General features: G+C 56.8%; 8 protein-coding genes across 8 annotated transcripts; 5 read left to right on the plus strand and 3 right to left on the minus strand.

Moving 5' to 3' along the window:
* Positions 1–649: 649 nt before the first annotated feature.
* BKCO1_800069 (coatomer subunit zeta) lies at positions 650–1,301 on the plus strand (the record flags this gene model as incomplete). Its single annotated transcript, XM_020279410.1, has 2 exons — positions 650–1,008; positions 1,061–1,301. The coding sequence occupies 2 exons, from the start codon at positions 650–652 to the stop codon at positions 1,299–1,301; spliced, it is 600 nt and encodes a 199-aa protein (XP_020133372.1).
* A 487-nt stretch (positions 1,302–1,788) lies between these two features.
* BKCO1_800070 (uncharacterized protein) lies at positions 1,789–5,356 on the plus strand (the record flags this gene model as incomplete). The annotated part of the gene is made up of 4 exons (XM_020279412.1): positions 1,789–1,821; positions 1,874–1,942; positions 2,001–3,595; positions 3,667–5,356. The coding sequence occupies 4 exons, from the start codon at positions 1,789–1,791 to the stop codon at positions 5,354–5,356; spliced, it is 3,387 nt and encodes a 1,128-aa protein (XP_020133290.1).
* Positions 5,357–5,840: 484 nt separating this feature from the next.
* BKCO1_800071 (pectate lyase) lies at positions 5,841–7,218 on the minus strand (the record flags this gene model as incomplete). The annotated part of the gene is made up of 4 exons (XM_020279413.1): positions 5,841–6,556; positions 6,616–6,704; positions 6,760–6,852; positions 6,917–7,218. The coding sequence occupies 4 exons, from the start codon at positions 7,216–7,218 to the stop codon at positions 5,841–5,843; spliced, it is 1,200 nt and encodes a 399-aa protein (XP_020133390.1).
* A 1,336-nt stretch (positions 7,219–8,554) lies between these two features.
* BKCO1_800072 (beta-mannosyltransferase) lies at positions 8,555–10,070 on the minus strand (the record flags this gene model as incomplete). The annotated part of the gene is made up of 3 exons (XM_020279414.1): positions 8,555–9,478; positions 9,602–9,798; positions 9,854–10,070. The coding sequence occupies 3 exons, from the start codon at positions 10,068–10,070 to the stop codon at positions 8,555–8,557; spliced, it is 1,338 nt and encodes a 445-aa protein (XP_020133389.1).
* A 543-nt stretch (positions 10,071–10,613) lies between these two features.
* BKCO1_800073 (cation efflux protein zinc transporter) lies at positions 10,614–13,542 on the plus strand (the record flags this gene model as incomplete). Its single annotated transcript, XM_020279415.1, has 5 exons — positions 10,614–11,026; positions 11,085–12,398; positions 12,464–12,682; positions 12,731–13,175; positions 13,216–13,542. 5 exons carry the CDS (start codon positions 10,614–10,616, stop codon positions 13,540–13,542), a joined length of 2,718 nt encoding a protein of 905 aa, XP_020133289.1.
* Positions 13,543–14,516: 974 nt separating this feature from the next.
* Positions 14,517–15,844, plus strand: BKCO1_800074 (uncharacterized protein; the record flags this gene model as incomplete). The annotated part of the gene is made up of 5 exons (XM_020279416.1): positions 14,517–14,574; positions 14,638–14,744; positions 14,800–14,972; positions 15,031–15,424; positions 15,476–15,844. 5 exons carry the CDS (start codon positions 14,517–14,519, stop codon positions 15,842–15,844), a joined length of 1,101 nt encoding a protein of 366 aa, XP_020133379.1.
* Positions 15,845–16,338: 494 nt separating this feature from the next.
* Positions 16,339–17,912, plus strand: BKCO1_800075 (formamidase; the record flags this gene model as incomplete). Its single annotated transcript, XM_020279417.1, has 6 exons — positions 16,339–16,410; positions 16,461–16,479; positions 16,529–16,817; positions 16,886–17,280; positions 17,375–17,718; positions 17,793–17,912. 6 exons carry the CDS (start codon positions 16,339–16,341, stop codon positions 17,910–17,912), a joined length of 1,239 nt encoding a protein of 412 aa, XP_020133293.1.
* A 780-nt stretch (positions 17,913–18,692) lies between these two features.
* On the minus strand, positions 18,693–19,133 carry BKCO1_800076 (acylphosphatase family protein; the record flags this gene model as incomplete). The annotated part of the gene is made up of 4 exons (XM_020279418.1): positions 18,693–18,836; positions 18,898–18,980; positions 19,038–19,068; positions 19,122–19,133. 4 exons carry the CDS (start codon positions 19,131–19,133, stop codon positions 18,693–18,695), a joined length of 270 nt encoding a protein of 89 aa, XP_020133292.1.
* Between the last annotated feature and the right edge of the window lie 773 nt (positions 19,134–19,906).

Genomic DNA, 19,906 nt, shown 5'->3' on the forward strand with positions numbered 1-19,906 from the left:
CGAATCTTCCTTGCTTGAATTTCACTTTTCTGAGGAAAGAAGACTGCGGCTGCGGGCGGCGACCTTGAGGATGGGCTGCATCATGCTTGGCCGCAACGGAGCCTGCATTGAAGTGAACATGTCGGAGGACTGCACATGCTCTGCGCGGAACGAGAAACGGGGCAGACGGGCAGACGGCGGCAGCAATGCTGCGGGAGCTCGACATGAAGAGCGCGAGAGACGTGGACTGGGCTCGCGGACGGGTGCGCAGAAAGTTTTCGGAAACGCGCATTGGGTCCGGAAGACGGGCATTATCTCGTCGGACCACGCGGCGAAAAGTCGTGGCCGTATCTTTTTTTTGCGACACAGGCGCTTCAGAGATCATGATGTTTATTTGTCCCTGAAATCATTTGTGTTGCTGTTCTGACACTCTAGAAAGAGGCAATCAGAGAAAGACTGTACTTGCAGCCTGGGACGTGGTCGAGGTAGCTGACCCAAATAAATGCATTCATCGCTTGCTGGGGCGAAGGCGGTGAGGCTTCGAAAAGGCCACCGAGCTCAGGCGCCATCCATAGCAAGGGGAATCACCGTCGCAACTCCGGCGCGCTGCTCAACCTGCAACCACCCTCGCGCCGCATAGCAACTCGGACTCGCGGCCACATTGCCCACCATGGCCCTCTCGCTCTTCTCCGTCAACGCAATCCTGATCCTCTCCACCGACGACTCGTCGCGCATCCTCGCCAAGTACTACAATGCTCCCCACCCTCCGGCTGGCACTCCGGCCAATTCCACGAGCTATCCCGGCGCAAACCCCTACCCGAACCTGAAGGACCAGAAGGCCTTCGAGAAGGGCCTTCTCGAGAAGACTGCCAAGCAGACCAGCGATGTCATCCTCTACGACAACCGCGTGGTTGTGTTCAAGATGGAGTCGGACGTCATGCTGTACGTCGTGGGCGGTGCCGATGAGAACGAGATTCTGCTCTACAACGTCATCCTCGCCCTCCGTGACTCTCTAAACATCCTGCTCAAGTAAGTTGCGCCGGGATCTGCACCATTGAAGCCGGAACTGACCAGAGTGCAGGAACTCGACGGACAAGCGCACCATCATCGAGAACTACGACCTTGTTTCCCTCGCAATAGACGAGATTGTCGACGACGGCATCATCCTCGAGACGGATCCGGTCATCGTTGCATCGCGTGTCAGCAGGCCGCCCCAGCAAGACTTCAATCCCAAGAACATCGACCTCTCGGAGCAGGGTCTGCTCAATGCATGGGAGTTTGGAAAGCGCACGCTGGGCGAGCGGTTGAGGCAGGGTCTCTGAGCTACATTGGCATGTTTGGCGTTATGATCTGGGCAAATCCGTGGCCTGCGGCATGGGCTCGGTCACAGTAACAGTTGCGGAGGGCACGTTGGGGCGAATCGAAAGGCCGTCATCATGGTTTTATTGAACATGGCTCGCACTGAGGGTTTTCGGAGTAGTGGCAGCAAGTTGGCTGTAAAATGAGTCACAGCTGGTGGAGGGCACAGGCTGGACAGAGATTATACGGATGCTTGCTGAGGAGCACAGTTTCCTTTTGAGCTTAGATACAACGATTTATGTTCGCGGTTGAGGCCGCTTTACTGGTTACGGAGAGATGGACAGCTGTGACCACGGGAGCCGCAAGCTCAGCCGCTCAGCCCTACGGCCAGCCCCGCGATCGGCTGCTCCTTGGCGCGCGCGTTTCGGGCAATGACGCACATTGAAAACGTCCGCCGCCCACCTTCGCCAGACACCAAAACGGCTTCCACACCCACCTCTGCCGCCCAGGATGAAGCAGCGGTACTCATCTCTAGACGTCAAGGTACCGCTCAGGCGACCCCGTTTCCCGCGCTGTCCCGGCTAACGGCTCCCAGGTCATCGCGCATGAGCTCTCGAGTAGCCTTTGCTCGTTGCGCGTCGCCAACATCTACGACCTGTCCACTGTATGTTCCTCACACGCCCTGCGGACTCATGGAACTCAGCGCTAAACGTTGAACCCAGCGCATCTTTCTCTTCAAGTTCCAAAAGCCAAACCACAAGGAACAGCTCCTCGTCGACTCGGGCTTCCGATGCCACCTTACGAGCTTCGCCCGCGCAACTGCCACCGCGCCCTCGCCCTTCGTCGTGAGACTGCGCAAGTTCCTCAAGACTAGGCGCGTTACCTCCATCAAGCAAATCGGCACCGACCGTATAATCGAGTTCCAGTTCTCCGACGGCCTGTACCGCCTCTACCTCGAGTTCTACGCCGGCGGCAATGTCATTCTCACCGACGGCGAGCTCAACATTCTGTCGCTTCTGCGCTCGGTCGATGAGGGCGCCGAACATGAGAGGGTGAAAATGGGCAGCAAGTACAACCTGACGGAGAGGCAGAACTATGGCGGGGTCCCAGAGTTGACCAAGGAGCGTGTGCGGGAGGGCTTGCAAAAGGTGATTGAAAAACAGCAAGAAGTGCCGGACAAGAAGGCAAAGAAGAAGGCCAAGGATGCACTGCGGAGGGCTTTGGCCGTGTCCATCACAGAATTGCCACCGATGCTGGTTGACCATGCCTTCCACGCCTCCGGCTTCGACACGTCCGTCAAGCCGGAACAGGTTCTCGAAGACGAGTCGTTGTTGGACGGCGTCATGGCGGCGCTTGCTGAGGCCAAAAGAGTTGACGCCGAAATTACAAGCGCAGACGTCGCAAAGGGATACATCGTCGCCAAGAAGCTCGGTCAACCTGCAGCCAAGGAGTCAACGGAAGACGGCCTGGAAGAAAATGCGCCCGCAGAAAAGCTTCTCTACGAGGATTTCCATCCTTTCAAGCCAAAGCAGTTCGAGGCTGACGAATCTCTAACTTTTCTCGAGTTCGAGGGCTTCAACAAAACGGTCGATGAGTTCTTCTCTTCGATCGAAGGCCAGAAGTTGGAGTCTCGTGTGCAGGAACGGGAGGAGAATGCCAAGCGAAAGATTGAACAGGCCAAACAGGAGCATTTGAAGCGTCTTGGAGGCTTGCAGAAAACCCAGGAGCTCAACATTCGCAAAGCGGAAGCGATTCAAGCAAACGTCGACCGAGTCCAGGAGGGGACTCTGGCAGTCAACGGACTCATCGAAAAGGGTATGGACTGGGTTGAGATCGAACGTCTCATCGAACGTGAACGTAAACACGGCAACCCCGTTGCTGAGATGATCAAATCGCTCAACCTTCGCGAGAATACCGTCACTTTGCTTCTTGCTGAGCCAGGGTTTGAGGACGATGACGAAGATTTCGAGGGTAGCGAGACCGAGACCGAGTCTTCAGACGAAGAGGAGGATCAGAAACACCACAAGAAACCTGCTCCAAAGCCGGAGGAAAAACGACTTTCTATCGACATCGACTTGAGTCTTACACCTTGGGCTAACGCAAAAACGTACTTCGATCAGAAGAAGTCGGCAGCAGCGAAGGAGGAAAGAACTTTAGAAGCATCACAGAAGGCTCTAAAGAGCACACAGAAGAAGATCGAGGCCGACTTGAAGAAGGGCTTGAAGCAAGAGAAGGAACTGCTTCGGCCAGTGAGGAAGCAATTCTGGTTCGAGAAGTTCATGTACTTCATCTCCTCCGATGGCTATCTCGTTCTCGGGTAAGTCCTCCTTGACAAACACCATGAACGACAGCCTGCTAACGACAGCTCGTTAATCGTGCTCCCAACAGAGGCAAGGATGCCCAGCAGAACGAAATACTGTACAGACGTTATTTGAAGAAGGGAGACATCTACGTTCATGCTGATCTTAACGGAGCGGCAAGCGTCATTATTAAGAATAATCCCGCAACTCCCGATGACCCGATTCCCCCATCAACTTTGTCGCAAGCCGGGAATCTGTGTGTCTCGACCTCTTCGGCCTGGGACTCGAAGGCAGTGATGTCAGCTTGGTGGGTGAACGCCGATCAAGTCTCGAAGACGACTTCAACTGGTGACTACCTTCAACCCGGCAGCTTCATCATCAGTGGCAAGAAAAACTTTCTCCCACCTGCTCAACTACTTCTTGGCTTCGCAGTCATCTTCCAGATTACCGAGGAAAGCAAGAAGAACCACAACAAGCATCGGTTGACTGAAGGAAATGTTCCACCTAAACCCGCCGCGCCACAACCTAAACTGGAAGAAGAGGAGTCTAAGCAAGCGGTGGAAGAGGATGAGGATAGCGACAGTGACGAGGATTTTCCGGACGCAAAGCTCGGCTCCGCCTCAGATGAGAGCGATGACGAGCCGCAAGTGCACAGCAATCCGTTGCAATCAGGTGGTGCAGCTGCAACAGATGGAGGAAGCGACTCTGAGTCGGAAGGGGAGGAAGCTAAGCAAGAGCAGTCACCAAGCGCAGCGCAGGATGAAGAATCCAAGAACGGGGGAGAAGCAGCCCAGCTGAGCGAGACTGAAACCCAAGATGGACCAGAGAACAAGCAGGGAAAGCAGGAGAAAGCAGGCGGGAAGCGTCACCTCTCCGCACGTGAACGCCGACTGCTCCGCAAGGGCATCAACCCTTCGGAGCTCACCACGCCTGCTGCTGGCTCTACCAACGACAGCGACGACGAAGGCGACGCTGTCTCGATAGCCCCCACCGAAACCACCACGCAGACCTCCGGGCAAAAGCAGAAGCAAGCCCCTCTGCCCCGTGGAAAGCGCGCCAAGGCAAAGAAGATGGCGCAAAAGTACGCCGAGCAAGACGAGGAAGAGCGCGAGCTCGCCCTCCGGCTCCTCGGCGCCAAGGCCACGGGCACCACGGATCAGCCCGGCGAGGCGGAGAAGCAGCAGCCTAAGGCCAGCAAGGAAGAAGAGCTGCAGGCGCAGAAGCAGCGGCGGCGGGAGCAGCACCAGCGCGCGCAGGAAAAGGGCCGGGCGGACGAGGAGCGGCGGCGGGCGGCGCTCGAGGGCGCGCTGGGCGAGGAGCACCACGACGACCCGGCCGTCGACGACGAGGCCAAGCAGCTGTTGGAGCACGTCGGCATCGACGCCTTCACGGGCCGCCCGCTCGCCGGCGACGAGCTCGTCGCCGCCATCCCCGTGTGCGCGCCGTGGTCGGCCCTCGCGGCGTACAAGTACAAGGTCAAGCTGCAGCCCGGCGCGCAGAAAAAGGGCAAGGCCGTCAAGGAGATCTTGGGCAGGTGGGACGCCGCGTTCAAGGAGCCGCGGGCGTTCGACAAGGAGAGCAGGGATGTCGAGCGCATCTGGCCGAAGGAGGCGGAGCTCGTGAAGGCGTGGAAGGAGACGGAGGTTTACGGCGTGGTGCCGGTGGGGAAGGTGAGGGTGATGCTGAGCGGCGGGGGAGGTGGTGGCGGCGGCGGTGGTGGGGATAAGGGGAAGGGGAAGAAGAGCGCGAGGGGTGGGAGGGGATCGAAGAGGAAGTAAGTGAGATGGTGGTGGTGGTGGTGTGCGTAGTGTAGATGCCATAAACTGGCAGAACGTTGGGAATCTCTTACTGACAGATTTGAAATCTCTTCACTAGCTATTGAAAATATGGATGCGAGGAATACCACGGCGAAATTTGTGAATTGGTGAGCGAACGTGTAACGACTGAGATTTTGGCGATATCGATGTTCTTTTGTGGAGGGTGGGCGCGAGACTTGACATAAGTTAAAGGGCAGGACCTACGTTTTCAATGCTCTATATAAAGGTCAAAGGATGGTCTGACATAGCGAAAGGCGCTGGGGTTCGTCGAAAAGAGCAATTGTGGGAAATGGCATCTTGAGGGTGGGCGAGACAGCAGAGGTTGGCGGCACGGTTCATGTGTAAGCGTCAATTTTGTTGTGTGCAGTAACATTCATTCAACGGCCTTCAGGATAGAAATATGCACAGAAGAAGGGAATTGAGGCGTCAAGGCTGGCCCCGTCCTCTACACATCCCCCTGAGTCGTCGCACCGATGGCGTCGCCAGAAGTGGGCAGCAAGAAGTCGCTCGCCTTCACCCTGCCGCTCGAATCCCTCGCGCCCTGCAGGGGTGACGGGTCAACGCTCTTGAAGGTGCTGTTGGACCACGTGCCGCCGATGTCCCACGAGTTGCCGCTGGCGTCGACGCTGTCGGCCATGGTGGCCTGGCCGGCGGAGCCTCCGTTGACGGCGGCGATGTTGTCGGTGACGGAGCTGGGGGAGGAGCGGAAGACGAAGCCGGTGTCGCCGTTGTTCCAGGCGGTGTTGCGCTCGATGGTCATGCCGCCGGGGTTGCCGTTGTCGATGAAGCCCTTGGCCGAGTTGGAGAAGGCGATGCTGTTGCGGACGACGTGGCCGGCGGGCACGATGGTGCTCTCGTCGTTGCTGCCGCCGAGCTTGAAGCCGTTGCCGTCGCCCTCAAAGTCGGCGAAGCCCCAGCGGTCGAAGCCGTTGCCCCACGAGTACACCTCCTCGATCGTCACCGGCGACTCGAACAGCCACAGGTCCAGCCCGTCGTCGACGTTGTTCCACAGCCGCGCGTTGCGCAGCACGTTGCCCTCGCCCGAGCCCTCCTTGCACGCGAAGCCGTCGGCCGACTCGCCGTTCTTGCGCGGGTCGCGGTTGAGGTACGAGTCGAGGTAGATGACGGTGTTGTTGGATGCCTCGCCTTGCAGCTGGAACCCTGTGGAATGAATCATCAGTCGATGCATGGTTTCCTAAATTGCAAAGGCAAATGCTTACCAGACTCGTAATTGTCGTGAGTCGAGAGCTTCTCATAGTAGTTGTGGGACGAGTCGCGGGAGTAGACGCCATACGGGCCGTTAATCAATCTAGTCCAATCTGAGTGAAAGGTTGCATGGATGTTGTTTAGGGAGATGACCATACTCCAGGTTGTAAAATTTCCAGTAGTTGCCTCCCTCGATATGCAGAATGCCTCTCTCGTCGTTTGGGAGAGATTCGTCCAGTCCATAAGGAGTGCTGATGAGGAGGAATTAGCCTCGTACGTGCTTTGGTATCTGAAGGTTTCAAATTCTCAACGAACCCAGGCAGCTCTTCACCATCCAAGATCACCTCCTCCTCTTCGTATGACCTGAGGGTGATGGGAGACGTGGCAGTGCCGCTCTTTGTGATCTGAATGTTGCTGGTTGGCGAGTAGGTGCCGGCACGAAGGTAAATCGTGTCGCCGGCAGCCGCCGCATCGACAGCAGACTGGATGGAGCCATAGGGCGCAGTGATTGAGCCAGTACCGGTACCACTTGGGGAGACGTAGATATCGGCAGCTTGTGTGTTGCCGAGTAGGACTGTCAGAAGAGCAGCGGTGCTGATACAAGATCTTGCAGACATGGTTCCGGCGTCACTTGTGCTGAAGTTCGGGAAAAGAGTTGTTGGACAGTTTGTCTACTGTGAAGAGTGATGGTAGTCCTTGTAGCTTCTGTGGAAACCCCGGCCTTTGAGCACGCGAGATTCAAGGGAATCCTTCTATTGGTCTCGCTCACCCCTACCCAGCCCTACAAAACCATTTGTCTGCCCCGCAGTTTGTCTGGTGGAGACAGTGTCCTCGAACTTCCTTCCTTCTCGCATGAAGACACTCCTGGTCTACATGGAGTAATTGTAGCGGGGATGTTGTTTGACTTGGCGTCTTGGCGTGCTGCAGTTGGGCGTGTTCACCAATCTACTTCCACCAATTGCGACTACTGCCGGTGGTTGATCTTATCCCTGATGGTCCGGCGGCATTTAGGACAATCGTTCCGACGTAAACACTTGGTCACCATAACTTTGCATGTTAAGTGCTGCCACTCATGACCAGCGCACACGAGTGCACGTCCAGCGGCGATGGCAATATTCTCGGCCGCTCAAGGCTGGGGGGTTGACCCACACATTTCCAGAATCCTAACCAATTGATGTATTCTTAGGTCTCAAGCTTTTTTTTGAAGTTCTCGAGTTTGTTGTAGTGGTTTGTTGTAGTGCAAGCGAAAGTCGTGGGGCTGAATTCCAGGATGGTCCCATGGAGCTGGATGCTGTGGATGAGAGGTTGGCTCCCCTGTTACCCGAACCCTTAGTGGAGGCTTGACCGTGCGCTGCAGCCCAGGACGTTCAGAGCGGCCCACATAATAACACGAACATTCGTCCGATGGTTTAAGCGATGGGGTGACACATGACGCCTGCAGACACTCCAATGAGCGAGAGCCGAGAGCGCGCAACCCCGGGCTCGAGAATGCCATGACAGGGCGCCGACAAGGGACAATCCAGGTGATTGGCCGCTAGCTCTGCTTAGAAGGAGGTGGAATTGAAAAACATTGCCTATGCCGTGGGAAACCTTTTGTGGATCTACGTTTCGAGGAATGACTCGCTCCGCATGTAATGGACTTGTCGCAACCCTTACCCAGTGGATCAATGTCACACCTGGAGGATCTCCCGAAGTGACCCGCATAAATCTGCATGCCATGTCTCCAATCAAGAGAGCTGAAACATGAGGGCACCACTTACTGGACCAGACAGGCCATTGCCTCGGACGGGAATAGAACAATACTTCAGACCGAATCCTTTGGAATCGAAGCCATGCGCCGTTTGATCGTGTCGACTCGAAAGGCGCTCATTCAGTTTGAGATTTGCGCTCTAGACCGGGCGGACAGAAGGAAAGGCCCGGTGCTTATAGCTCGATTCTACCGTTGTCGTTAATTCACGCAAATATCTTTCCTGCCTTTGCCTCCCACTCATCGTCCCATCTCCTGTCGCATTCCTTCAATGCACCTGCTCTCAGTCTCGCGAGCTCGTCGTCCTTTGTGAACAAGTCCAATAAGAGCTCTCTCAGCTCGGTGGAGCTGCCAAAGCCTTTACCGTTGATTCCTTCCTTTACGAGCTCCGACCAAGCTTCAAACTGGCTCCACCCCACCACCGGCAGGCCGGCACCAAACATATCGACGACCTTCATCGGCAAATCAACTCCGGAAGAAGACATGTGCAGGGATACGCCCAGGTCCGCAAAGCTGAGCATTGCAGCATAATCCTCCATGGTGAGCCAAGCAGTGCGTATGCGGACGCGATCAAGCTTATTCTCGCGTTCCATGGCGGCGATCCGCGATAGGTAGTATTCCTTTTGCGGGCCCTTGCCGGTGATCACCGCAAGGATCATTGGCAGGTCTTGCGCAGTCGCAACGGCCGAATACCCTGCCAATGCGTCCAGCAAGATTGAGAAATCTTCGTCTGCGGTCCAGGAAGTGGAACTGACAAGGAGCCTGGTTGGTCCGCCGTCCACTGGCCAACCCAGGCGCTTCGCAAGCTCCTGATAGCCTTCCTTGCGAGCTTCATCCGAGGGACAAGGCTGGAAATGCGCTGGGGGTCGATCGTACAGAGGCACGACGTACTTTCTCCCATGTTGCTCGCGAAGGATGCGAGCCATGGCGTCGGTCACTGTGAAGTTGACGGGAGCACTGCGGGAGACAGCATACTCGTACCTCTCAGAGATCTGAACCAAGGGATGCTTAGCACCAAGCTTCAGAGCCAGGATCGAGTGCCCGAAGTTGTGCCAATCTATGCACAGGGTGGTATTGCGCAAAAGACAGACGATGTGGGCAACGAGCAGTGTTGGTATGGACGGAGGGTTCTGGAGACGCGTGGTCAGAGTGATTCCTCAGTTTTCAACACGGCGTTAAAGTGTCACGTAACCATGCCCAGGGCAGATGGCTCGCGAGAACGGCAGGGACGGTATCAATCCAGATTGACATACCTGTACCAGGGTGAACTTTGCGGGGGCGGTGCGGTAGGCTAATGCAGAAAAGAGGCCCCAGGTCTGCCAGAGGACCTTCAAAGGGGCCATGCCCAGGAACAACAGCTTGTTGTCCGTCTGGTAGCGTTTTGGCCATGGTGGAATTCCGACTACGTTTACTGTCGAGCTGGATTCCAGGAAAGCGTGCAAGTCGGATTCTGCAGCGAATCTTAGCACAGACGTCACAGCACAAGGATAGCTCGACCTTGAAACCTTTGTATCCTATTATGTCGACAGTGTATCCGAGCTTGGCGAGGCTGATGGCGTGGTACTGCATGCGCGGGCTTCGACCAATGTCGCCCAGCACAACAACCTGCACCGTGGAGGCGGCGGCATTGGACGCGGCCGAAGAACGCCGGGAGGGGGCGAGCAACACGACGCAGATGCCTAAGAAGGCAAGGGCGCCAAGAACGAGCCAGAGGGCAATCATGGCCAGGCTGGGGCCGCGGAGGAGCGGAGGAAGGTGGTAACGTGGTCTGAAGAGAGCGGCCGGCACGTGCGTCGATTGAGCGATGGCTTGGCGCTCAGCTATCGCGAGGACGTGGGCGGCGATTGAGAGATATTGGCTGGATGTGGTGGCGGGGCGATACTGGGGACTCGGGAGGGCGGGCGAAGACGGCGCTGATAGGCGGCGAGCAAGCGGCCCACCAGGGCAGTGACGGGCAGTGACAGGGACGGGCGGCGGCAGGCGCGTGTTTCGCAGCTCGTCTGGCCCCGCGCGCGCCACAAGTGGAGGGTCTAGCGGCGCGCGCCAGCGCCCGGCCCTGAGATGGGACACCCCTGAAGCGCAGCGTCCAAATCCGGCGCCCGACGGAGCGCTGCATCGCCCGGGCGCCTTTCCGCCCTGAGTCTTTCACGAACTGCGCAGCATTCGGTCCTTGCCCTGCGACTGTCGCCTCGGTGCAGCTTCTCCGCAGAGGCAGCTGCGACCTCGCATTCCGATAACGACCAACCCAACACCATCGACGCCTGAATGGCATCCGCCAGCGCCACCTACGCGCTCCCCATCGACTCCTCCCTCCACATCCACCCCAAGCATGGACGTGGCCACCACCACCACTATAGCAACTCGCTGCTGCCCGACCGCTCGCCAAGCTGGTCTCCAGCCCACACCGGTGCTGCCCTGAAGAAAGCGCACTCGCACGGCAGCCTCCAAGCTCCCGCGCCTGCGCCTGCGTCCGCGCCCGCGCCACCAGTCCAGTCCTCCAACACTCTTCTCGCAGTCCCGGGCAGCCTCGGCGCCACCGATTTTGGCTTCATGAACGGCCGTCCGAGCCTGCGCCCGCGCGGCGAGTCTGACCTTGGCCGCCCCGCCTCAGTTGGCCCGGTAGAGACGTCGCCCGGCTACGGATTTCCGCCCGTGGGCAAGCACACCGAAGACACTGTGTATGCGACAGCTCTATTCCTCAATTGCGGTTTCGCGCTTGCTAATATATACTGTTAGGCCAGCTAGCAAGGCCATTGCCATCCTTACTGGTGTACTAGTCCCTCTCCCCTACGTTCTTGCCTCATTGGCCTTCGCCACGCGCCCTCAGTCCTCAACCCCAGACGCACAGCTCGATTCTGCTCTCGACAGGTTGCGCGCTTCAGTGTCAGAGGAGACACCGCCCGCGCTTCTCGTCCAGCCACAGACCCGCTCGCCACTGCTCGAAACATGCATTCTCGCCTCCGGGACGCTCCTGCTCACCGCGCTTTGGGCCACAATCAATCCGCATGCTCGACCTCTTGACCGGAGAAGAGCAAAGTACGTGGGGAAGGGGGAGTCAGCGCGTGCTCTGGGACAAATCAAGCAGTTGGCCAAGACCACTCTCAGCGTTGGATTGCCCTTCTATGCGGCCGCGCAACTCGGCGGTGTTCGCGCAGGTGTGGTCATCTTAGCTGCCATTGCCTATGGCCTGTGTGGCACGAATGCCTCGCATGCTGCGCCTCGACCTCTTTTGGCCGTTCGGCGCCTCTTTCAGGATAAGCGCGTACTCTGCGCTTACTTTGGCCTTGGCCTTATCTGCGATATGATGGGGTTCTCGGCTTCAATGAGCGCATGGCAGCTTGTGACCGGTTACCTGGCACTTGCGACGGCGATCTTTGTCCTTCCACCGCCAATGCCGATCTCCGTTCATACCGTTCCACCGCCTCCACAAGCCAATGGAATCAACGGTGGTCTTTCACCGCTGATTGAAAGTCCGGAGAAGGTGCCCGTAGCACTGAGCTCTGCTTCAGTCACAACTTCCCCACTCGTCTTGTCTCAAGACGACGTAACTACGACTTTGGTTTCAGGTGTTCTTCTCAGCGTTTTCACCATCCTCTTTCTTTCAACCTTTCAAACAACGCCGCTTTTCACTACTTCGACGGTGTTTATTTCCTTGCTTTCCTCGGCCGCTGCCGCGAGCTTCTACGTCTTTGCGAAACCTGCGGCTTTGCGGTCATCGGACAAGTCAGCTCTCATTGCTGGCTGCACCTCTACAGTGGTGACCGCGCTAATCCATCCATCGGATTCCTGGACATCTTCCCTGGTTGATATTATTTTTCCAGGTCTTACATACTTTGCAGTCTCCAAAGAGGCTGTGTTAGCTTCTGTGCTTCACAAACATGACCATGACCATGATCACAAGGCTCATCATCACCACCATGCACACGGCCCACACGCCCACGACAAGCACTCAAGGCTCACCGGTCTTCTTCTGAGAAATGTCGAGGCCGGAGGCCTCCTACACAGCATCATTGTGGAGAAAGACTCCCGCCGCATTGCCTATTTTGGATGGTAAGTAATGAGCATTTTGTTTTCAATGCTTTGATGAAGTTGGACATCCTCTAACACAAACACAGCCTAAACCTCGCCTTTATGGCAGTCCAATTCTTCTACGGCTTCGTCACCGGCTCGCTGGGGTTGCTCACCGACAGCATCCACATGTTCTTTGACTGTGCTGGGTTGGCTGTCGGTCTCATTGCTGCTGTTATGAGCAAGTGGCCGTCGAACGCTCGATTCCCGTACGGCTACGGCAAGGTTGACACTCTATCGGGCTTCGCCAACGGCATATTCCTGGTGTAAGAACACCGTTACTCCGTGGGATCATCCGCTAACGCCTGTGCCAGTCTCGTGAGTTTCGAAATCATTCTGGACGCCTTCGAACGCATTTGGGAAGGCCATGAGCTTCACCGCCTGGATGAACTTCTCATCGTGAGCGTGCTTGGCCTGGTAGTCAACATTGTCGGCTTGACGGCCATGGGTCATGCACATGCGCATGCACATGGCGGCCATGACCATCACCATGGTGACGAGAATATGCACGGCATTTTCCTACACATTATGGCAGATGCCCTTGGTTCCGTCGCCGTCATTGTTTCCACGCTCCTCACGAAATGGAACGGCTGGAACGGCTGGGACCCTCTTGCATCGTCGATCATTGCGTTGTTGATTTTCTTCTCTGCGCTTCCACTCACCCTGGGATCTGGCATGCGGTTACTGCTCTGCAACAACCAGCAGGTTGAAGATGCACTAAAGGACGTCCTTCGCGATCTCAATTCCATCCGCGGCGTTGTCAGTTACAGTGCTCCCCGTTTTTGGATCGAAGACATAGGCGCCGCACATGAGAGAGGTCACGGACACTCGCACGCCCACGACCACACAGAGGGGCATGAATGCGGACAGGTCCACGACCATTTGCACGAGCATAGCAACAGCCACGATCATCACCATGATCAGCATCACTCTCATTCGCACGATCACGATCACGATCACGATCACGGTCACGATCACGGTCACGGTCATTCGCATTTGCACGGCCATGATCACGACCATTCCCACTCGCACAGCCATGGCCATGACCATAGCCATGACCACGACCATGACCACGACCATGACCACGACCACACGGAGCAGCAGATCTTGGGCGTTATCCACGTGATCGCATCGAAGGCGGCGGATCTTGAGGATGTCCGTCAGCGGACAGTCTCGTTCCTTGCGGAGAAGAAACTAGATGTATTCGTACACGTCGAAAGAGAAGGCGACAGATGCTGGTGCGGCGGCGGGCAAAACTTCTAGAGTTGCGGGTGTTTGAAAAGTTCGATTTGAAAGAGTTCTCTTGCTACGATTGTGAGGGTAAATTTAACTGTATCATAATTTTTTGCTGCTGAAAATGGAGTCTCGTGTCGCCAGCGGAGTCTTGTTTTTTTGTACCAGCGGGCTTCTCTTGCGCGAATGATGTATTGCAAACGCAAGCAAATGTCAGATCAGGGCGACGCGTTGTATCATAGCCTCGAGAAACGAAGAGACGCATCTGTTCAGATACTCAGGCGGTCGATAAGGAATGTGAAGGTGAGATGCCTGGCCGAATAGATTTACTATCTACTCTTGCTTGACTCGCAATTGATATTTTAGTTTATTTCATCAAGTATCCCTTTGGTAATCTGTTGGTCCGCGTTAGGTTATGTAATGGAGTGTGGCTGAACAGCGGATACTCCCGTCGTGCCGTGCAATTATGCCTACTAGTAAGTATCTGCCCATAATTGGGGGCTGTGCCTGGCCGCACAGCCACAGTCCCTTTCCAATTCTTTGCCTTTGCAAATTGAGTTGACTGACACCAGTCAGTAAAGGTAGCCGGATACAGCAGTCTGACGTTGTCATCATGTGGCTAGATCTCGGACGGAATGAAGCCAGAGAGAGCAGCGGTGCAAGGGCAGGTTTCGCATGCGCTGTACTTCTCTCTGGAAATATGGTGGAATGTGCGGTTGTATTCAACGTGCCCCGCAGCCTCAGGACACGAGCGTACGTCATACATAAGCGACGGGCTGAATCGCGGCAGCTCAGAGCTGAGCACCGTGATCACCTTTCCCCTCCAACACCCCCGCCTCTCGCCCGTCCGCCGAGAAGGCTTCCACCATGTCCAACTTCGAGCCCAATGCCATCATTCGGGGCGCCCAGTTGACCGTGGTCGGCGGTATGTCCTCTCACACTCTCGGCTGCAGCTCTGCCATCAGCTAACGTCGGACCGTACGCGCAGCCAACCGCGCCCTCCAGAACCCTGCGCTGTTCACCTCAGACCACTATCGTCAGGCTGCCCTCGCAGTTCTCGCCGGAATCCTGATCCGCCTTCTCATCGCCATTCCTGTAGGCTTCTTCAGCTCACGTTCCACAACACCCAGCTAACGGCTTCTACCTACAGACGCTTGGTGTGAGAGCGATCGTATGGTTCATTTCGCTGTTCGCCGAGGCCGAGGGGTCTACATGGGATACAGATGTCGTCGAGGGCCTGGAGTTCATTGAGAACTCGGTGTTGCAGGTGCCTTTCTTCCTGATGTCGCTGATGCGCTATGTCACGCCAACCTTGGACGACATGTAGGCTCCCCGATCAGCCGAAATGAGCAAGGCATGGGCTGACCATGACCCTATCTAGGTTCATGAACTCCCTGCAGTGGGTTGATCAGACGTACATCCAGAAGCACAAGACCGACGACCCACGTAATCTCCGAGCCATGTACTACCCCACGATGCGCATGTACTCCAAGCATGGTGATACGAGCGAGAAGAAGAAACCGATGGATGCAATTGTTGCCTTCCTCACGCGATATGGCAGGAGGGCCGGTATTTCGCTGGCGGTCTATTTTGCCTCGGGCCTGCCGTATGTCGGCCGCTTCGTTTTGCCTGCTGCCAGTTTCTACACGTTCAAAAGAGGTGTTGGACTTGAGCCGGCCCTGGTTATATTTGGGACCTCCATCTTCTTGCCAAAGCGGTACCTGGTGCGCTTCTTGCAGTCGTACTTCTCTTCGAGGAGTCTGATGAGAGAGCTGGTAAGACTAGCTTTGAGCTGGGACATGGCTACGGTGCTGACTGATGAATAGCTTGAGCCGTATTTCGCCCGCATCAAGTACAACAAGGAGCAGAAGAAGGCGTGGTTCAGAGAGCGCGAGGGGGTGCTTTTCGGATTCGGCGTCGGTTTCTTCGTCTTTCTCAAGATCCCGCTCCTCGGCGTCTTGATCTACGGCATTGCGGAAGCGTCGACGGCATATCTGGTTACGAAGATCACGGACCCGCCGCCAGCGCCTGCCGAGGCCGAGGCCACCAAGTTTGTCGAGAGCCAGATCAAGTGGCACAACAAGTACGAGTTCCTGAACCTGCCTCTGGCCAATCTCGACGCGCACAACGTGCAGACGGAAGCCCCGAAGCAGGAGACGATCAACCCGGAGACTCCCAGCAAGAGGTTTTCGTAAAGCAGCCCCGGGCGGGGGGCATGTGCGATCAATCCGGCCGCCGGCAAGCAATACCGATGCTAAGCGGAGATAGTGTTTTGGCATCTGTCAACAGCGTTACCAAGACACGAGCGGGGCAGGGTTGCCGGGTTGTTTCGGCGCTAGGCAACGGAATGTCCAGGCGGTGGAGCTTGGGGCACGATGACGCGCACAGGCTGAGCTACCCCACTCCAAGCTCTCTTGACTAACAACACTGGGCTTTATCTCCGCCTTATCGTCCGCCTCCGCCTGCCAATCGCCTGGGTGTAGGGCCTTCCGTCTGTCCATTGTTGTCCATCCGCTGCTCCATGGCACTAGAGCTATCGGATAGCCCAGCGTTTTATGACCTGCCTCCGACCCCGCAGATATAAACATAATTCAATGCTTACTCCCCCTCGCGCCCTCATCTGTCGTCTCCACTGTGACTCTGCAATCATTGCACTTCTCTCTCTCGCTTGCAAGCCTCCACACCCACAATGGCGAAGCACGTCCGGTACGCGGCGAAGGTTGACTTGAACAAAGATGCCGCTGAGCAGCCGCATCTACACGTATGGCCGAAAATCGCCTGATGTCCATTGCCACCGCTGACTAGAGGCAGAACCGCTGGCACCCCGACAGTTCGTTCTCCGTCACGGCATATATGTGCCAGCGCTTACGCTTCCGCAGTTCCGTTTGCCGGCAAGATTAAGAATGGCGAGGTGGTGAAGATCGAATGTTTAGACTGGACCGGAGGGCAAATCAAGAACAACGACAGCGCAGACGACGTGAGGAATGTCGACCTGACCAAAATCCACTACTTGACCGGACCCTTTGAGGTCGAAACCGCCGAGCCCGGCGATGTGCTCCTCGTCGAGATCCAGGACGTGCAGCCATTGGAGGAGCAACCCTGGGGTTTCACCGGCGTCTTCCACAAGGACAATGGCGGCGGCTTTCTGGACGACATTTACCCCGAGGCGTAAGCATAAACCAAGCCCCGCATGGAGGAGAAGGTTGACATGTGTGTGTATTGACAAATTACAACAGCGCCAAAGCCATCTGGGACTTCGAAGGCATCTTCTGCTCGTCGCGGCACATCCCGGGCGTGCGCTTCGCGGGGCTCATCCACCCGGGCATCCTGGGCTGCGCGCCGTCGGCCGAGGTGCTGGCCGAGTGGAACCGGCGCGAGGGCGAGCTCATCCAGACCATGGACGGCTGCGGCCGCATCGTCGCCCAGCCGCCGCAGCCGCAGAACGTGCACGCGGGCTCGGCGGACGCGGCGCTGGCGGCGAAGGTCGGCAAGGAGGGCGCCCGCACGATTCCCGGCCGCCCCGAGCACGGCGGCAATTGCGACATCAAGAACTTGTCGAGGGGGAGCAAGGTCTTTCTTCCGGTGCATGTCGAGGGTGCGAAGTTCAGCGTGGGCGATTTGCACTTTTCTCGTGAGTGAACGTAATGGTTTTCTTCTTCTTACCTCTTTCTTTCCTCTCCCCCCCTTACCGTCGTCGCCAACTGTCTAATTCCTTGCGAAAATAGAGGGCGATGGCGAAATCTCCTTCTGCGGCGCCATCGAGATGCCGGGCGTCATCACACTCAAGCTTTCGGTGATGAAGGGCGGCATGGCGCAGCTGGGCATGAAGTCGCCCATCTACCAGCCGGGCCCCGTCGAGCCGCAGTTCGGGCCGGGACGCTACATCTACTTCGAGGGCTTCAGCGTCGACGAGCACGGCAAGCAGCACTACATGGACGCCACCGTCGCGTACCGCCAGACGGTCCTCCGCTGCGTCGAGTACCTGCGTCGGTACGGGTACAGCGACTATCAGATCTATTTGCTGCTGAGCTGCGCGCCTGTACAGGGTCATGTTGCGGGCATCGTAGACGTAGGCGTTACCCTTCCTCTCTTGAGTCGTCTTATTCCTCCCCCCCGAGGCCGCTAACGTGGTTGGTGTCGTAGATTCCGAACGCTTGCACGACCATGGGATTGCCCATGGATATCTTCGACTTTGACATTTCGCCCGAGAAGCCCGCGGAGAAGAGAGATTTGGGAGCTTGCGCTTTTGCTAGCGGCAAGTAGTTGCGGATTTGGGGAGTTCTTGGGGGTCATGCGCTTTCTATCGGATGATTTCCTCGCGTCAAAGTGAAGCGATTGCGGCTAGTTGAATGAGTAGCAAGGCGTAGGAGGGTGTGGAGGTTTAATTCGAATGCCTTTTCGTATGCCATGGATTAGAAAGCGTGATCTGATGTCGGGAACTTGAGTCAAGCATTCGTCTCAAGGGTTTCCATAGAAGAGCAGTGGGCCTCGTGATAGCCATATTTTGAACTGACTTTAAAAGGACTTCGAGACACGGCAAGGACTCTTCTACTTCGGCGAGGCGCTTCCGCTCATGCTCAACAAATAAGCATGGAGATTGTACCACTTCTCTCATTAATGCATGAGGTAGGGGTGGTAAAGGGTATCACGCAAATATTGCGTCCTTCGAGCATTTATCCTTCCTCGAGAGACAGCACTTTGTGTAATGTTTCATGATCTTTTGCGCTATGACCGCATGCGTGGATGACTGCTATGCCTACTGACCACTGAATATGATTGCCATCATTTCTAGAATGCTGACTGTGGACTGCCATCTATTACTGGTGTGGAATCATGACTTTTTCGTCTCGAGCTCAACGAAGAGTGTCCCTCAACGAGGGACATCGGATGCACGCTGAAAGCTTTGGATGCATCACAAGCGCGCTATTAAGACGTCGACATTTGTAGCGAGTGAGTGCTGGAAGTCATCATCTCCTAATTCTATCGTACACAATTCACCATCCAGTCAGCAAACAAGGGCTCGATTTATTTTTCCGTCCGCTCTTACTGCTTGAAGCCGCTCTCGCCCTGCTTGAGGTCGATCTCGGATTGCTCGACGCCAGAGACCTTGGCTGCCGACGGGCCCTTGTTGAGCCACTTGGTGAATTGCTGGATCTGGCTGTCGTCGCCCTGCACCTCGCCAGTCACCTGCAGGCCGATCGACATTAGCGAGCGGCGTCGACACGCGAGGCGGTAGGGTTGTGCTTACAGTTCCGTCCGAGGCATTCTTCACAAAGCCCGTGACGCCGATCTTGTTGGCCTCTTCGACGGTGTAAGCTCTAAAGCAGACGCCTGCATACGGCAGTTAGACGTGGGGTGAGGCGAGGGTCCGTGTGCGGTGAGGCTGACCCTGCACTTGGCCGTCGACCTTGTACTGAATCTATTGGACGCGTTAGCCGTGTGATCAGCGCGTGGATGGAACAGCAGCCGTACTCGCTTGGACATTGTGGCGGCTGAATTCGTGAACAATCTCCGCATAAAAGTCACTGGATGCTGTGGAGGAACGGCGAGGGTTTGATGAGCGGAGGGCAGGTCGCACCCGCCCGCTCGGGCGACTTCAGATTGCCGTCACGCATGACGTAGTTCTTGGCGCATGGGTGACAGGCACGCGGTCGAGCCCGCGCCCGCCTTGGGTGCGGGCTAACAGTTACACTGCAGGGCGTGTGGATGCTCGTCCAGCGCGAGGCCCAACACCAGAGACAGACGCACCTCGACCCGACCGCGCCGGAGACACTTGCGCCGCGCCAACTCAGCAGCGCCGTCGGGCCGAGTTGTGCGATGCTCACGAGGGAGGCTTGCCAACGCGACTCTCGCACATGGGCGCCGGACGCGCCAACGGCGGGCGGCGTGCTGGGCCGTGAGTTGCGCTCGAATCCAGCAAGGGTCCGCCCTCTCCGCTCCCGCCCGGCCGCAGTCGGCGCCAGTTCAGGGATGCAGCTTGCGGACTGCTGCGTGGCTCTGCTCTGTCTGGCCATCTCTGATCCAAAGCAGCTGCTTCTCGCGTCCTCCCGGTGCTCGAAATAACCCAGGCTTGGCCTGACGGGGCGTAGCAGCCGAGCACGACTGGGCCGCGGGGGGGCCTGTCACCGCTCTGCGCAGTAAATTGTTTACGACGCGACGGCACTTGACGACACGTTCGTGAGGCAACGACTAATTTCCTTCCGCCGGGATCAGTGCACCCGCCGCGGCCGTTGGCTTCCAGAAACATTCTTGTGCGT

The sequence above is a fragment of the Diplodia corticola genome (genome assembly GCF_001883845.1).
Source record: "Diplodia corticola strain CBS 112549 chromosome Unknown scaffold8, whole genome shotgun sequence".
NCBI lineage: Eukaryota > Fungi > Ascomycota > Dothideomycetes > Botryosphaeriales > Botryosphaeriaceae > Diplodia > Diplodia corticola.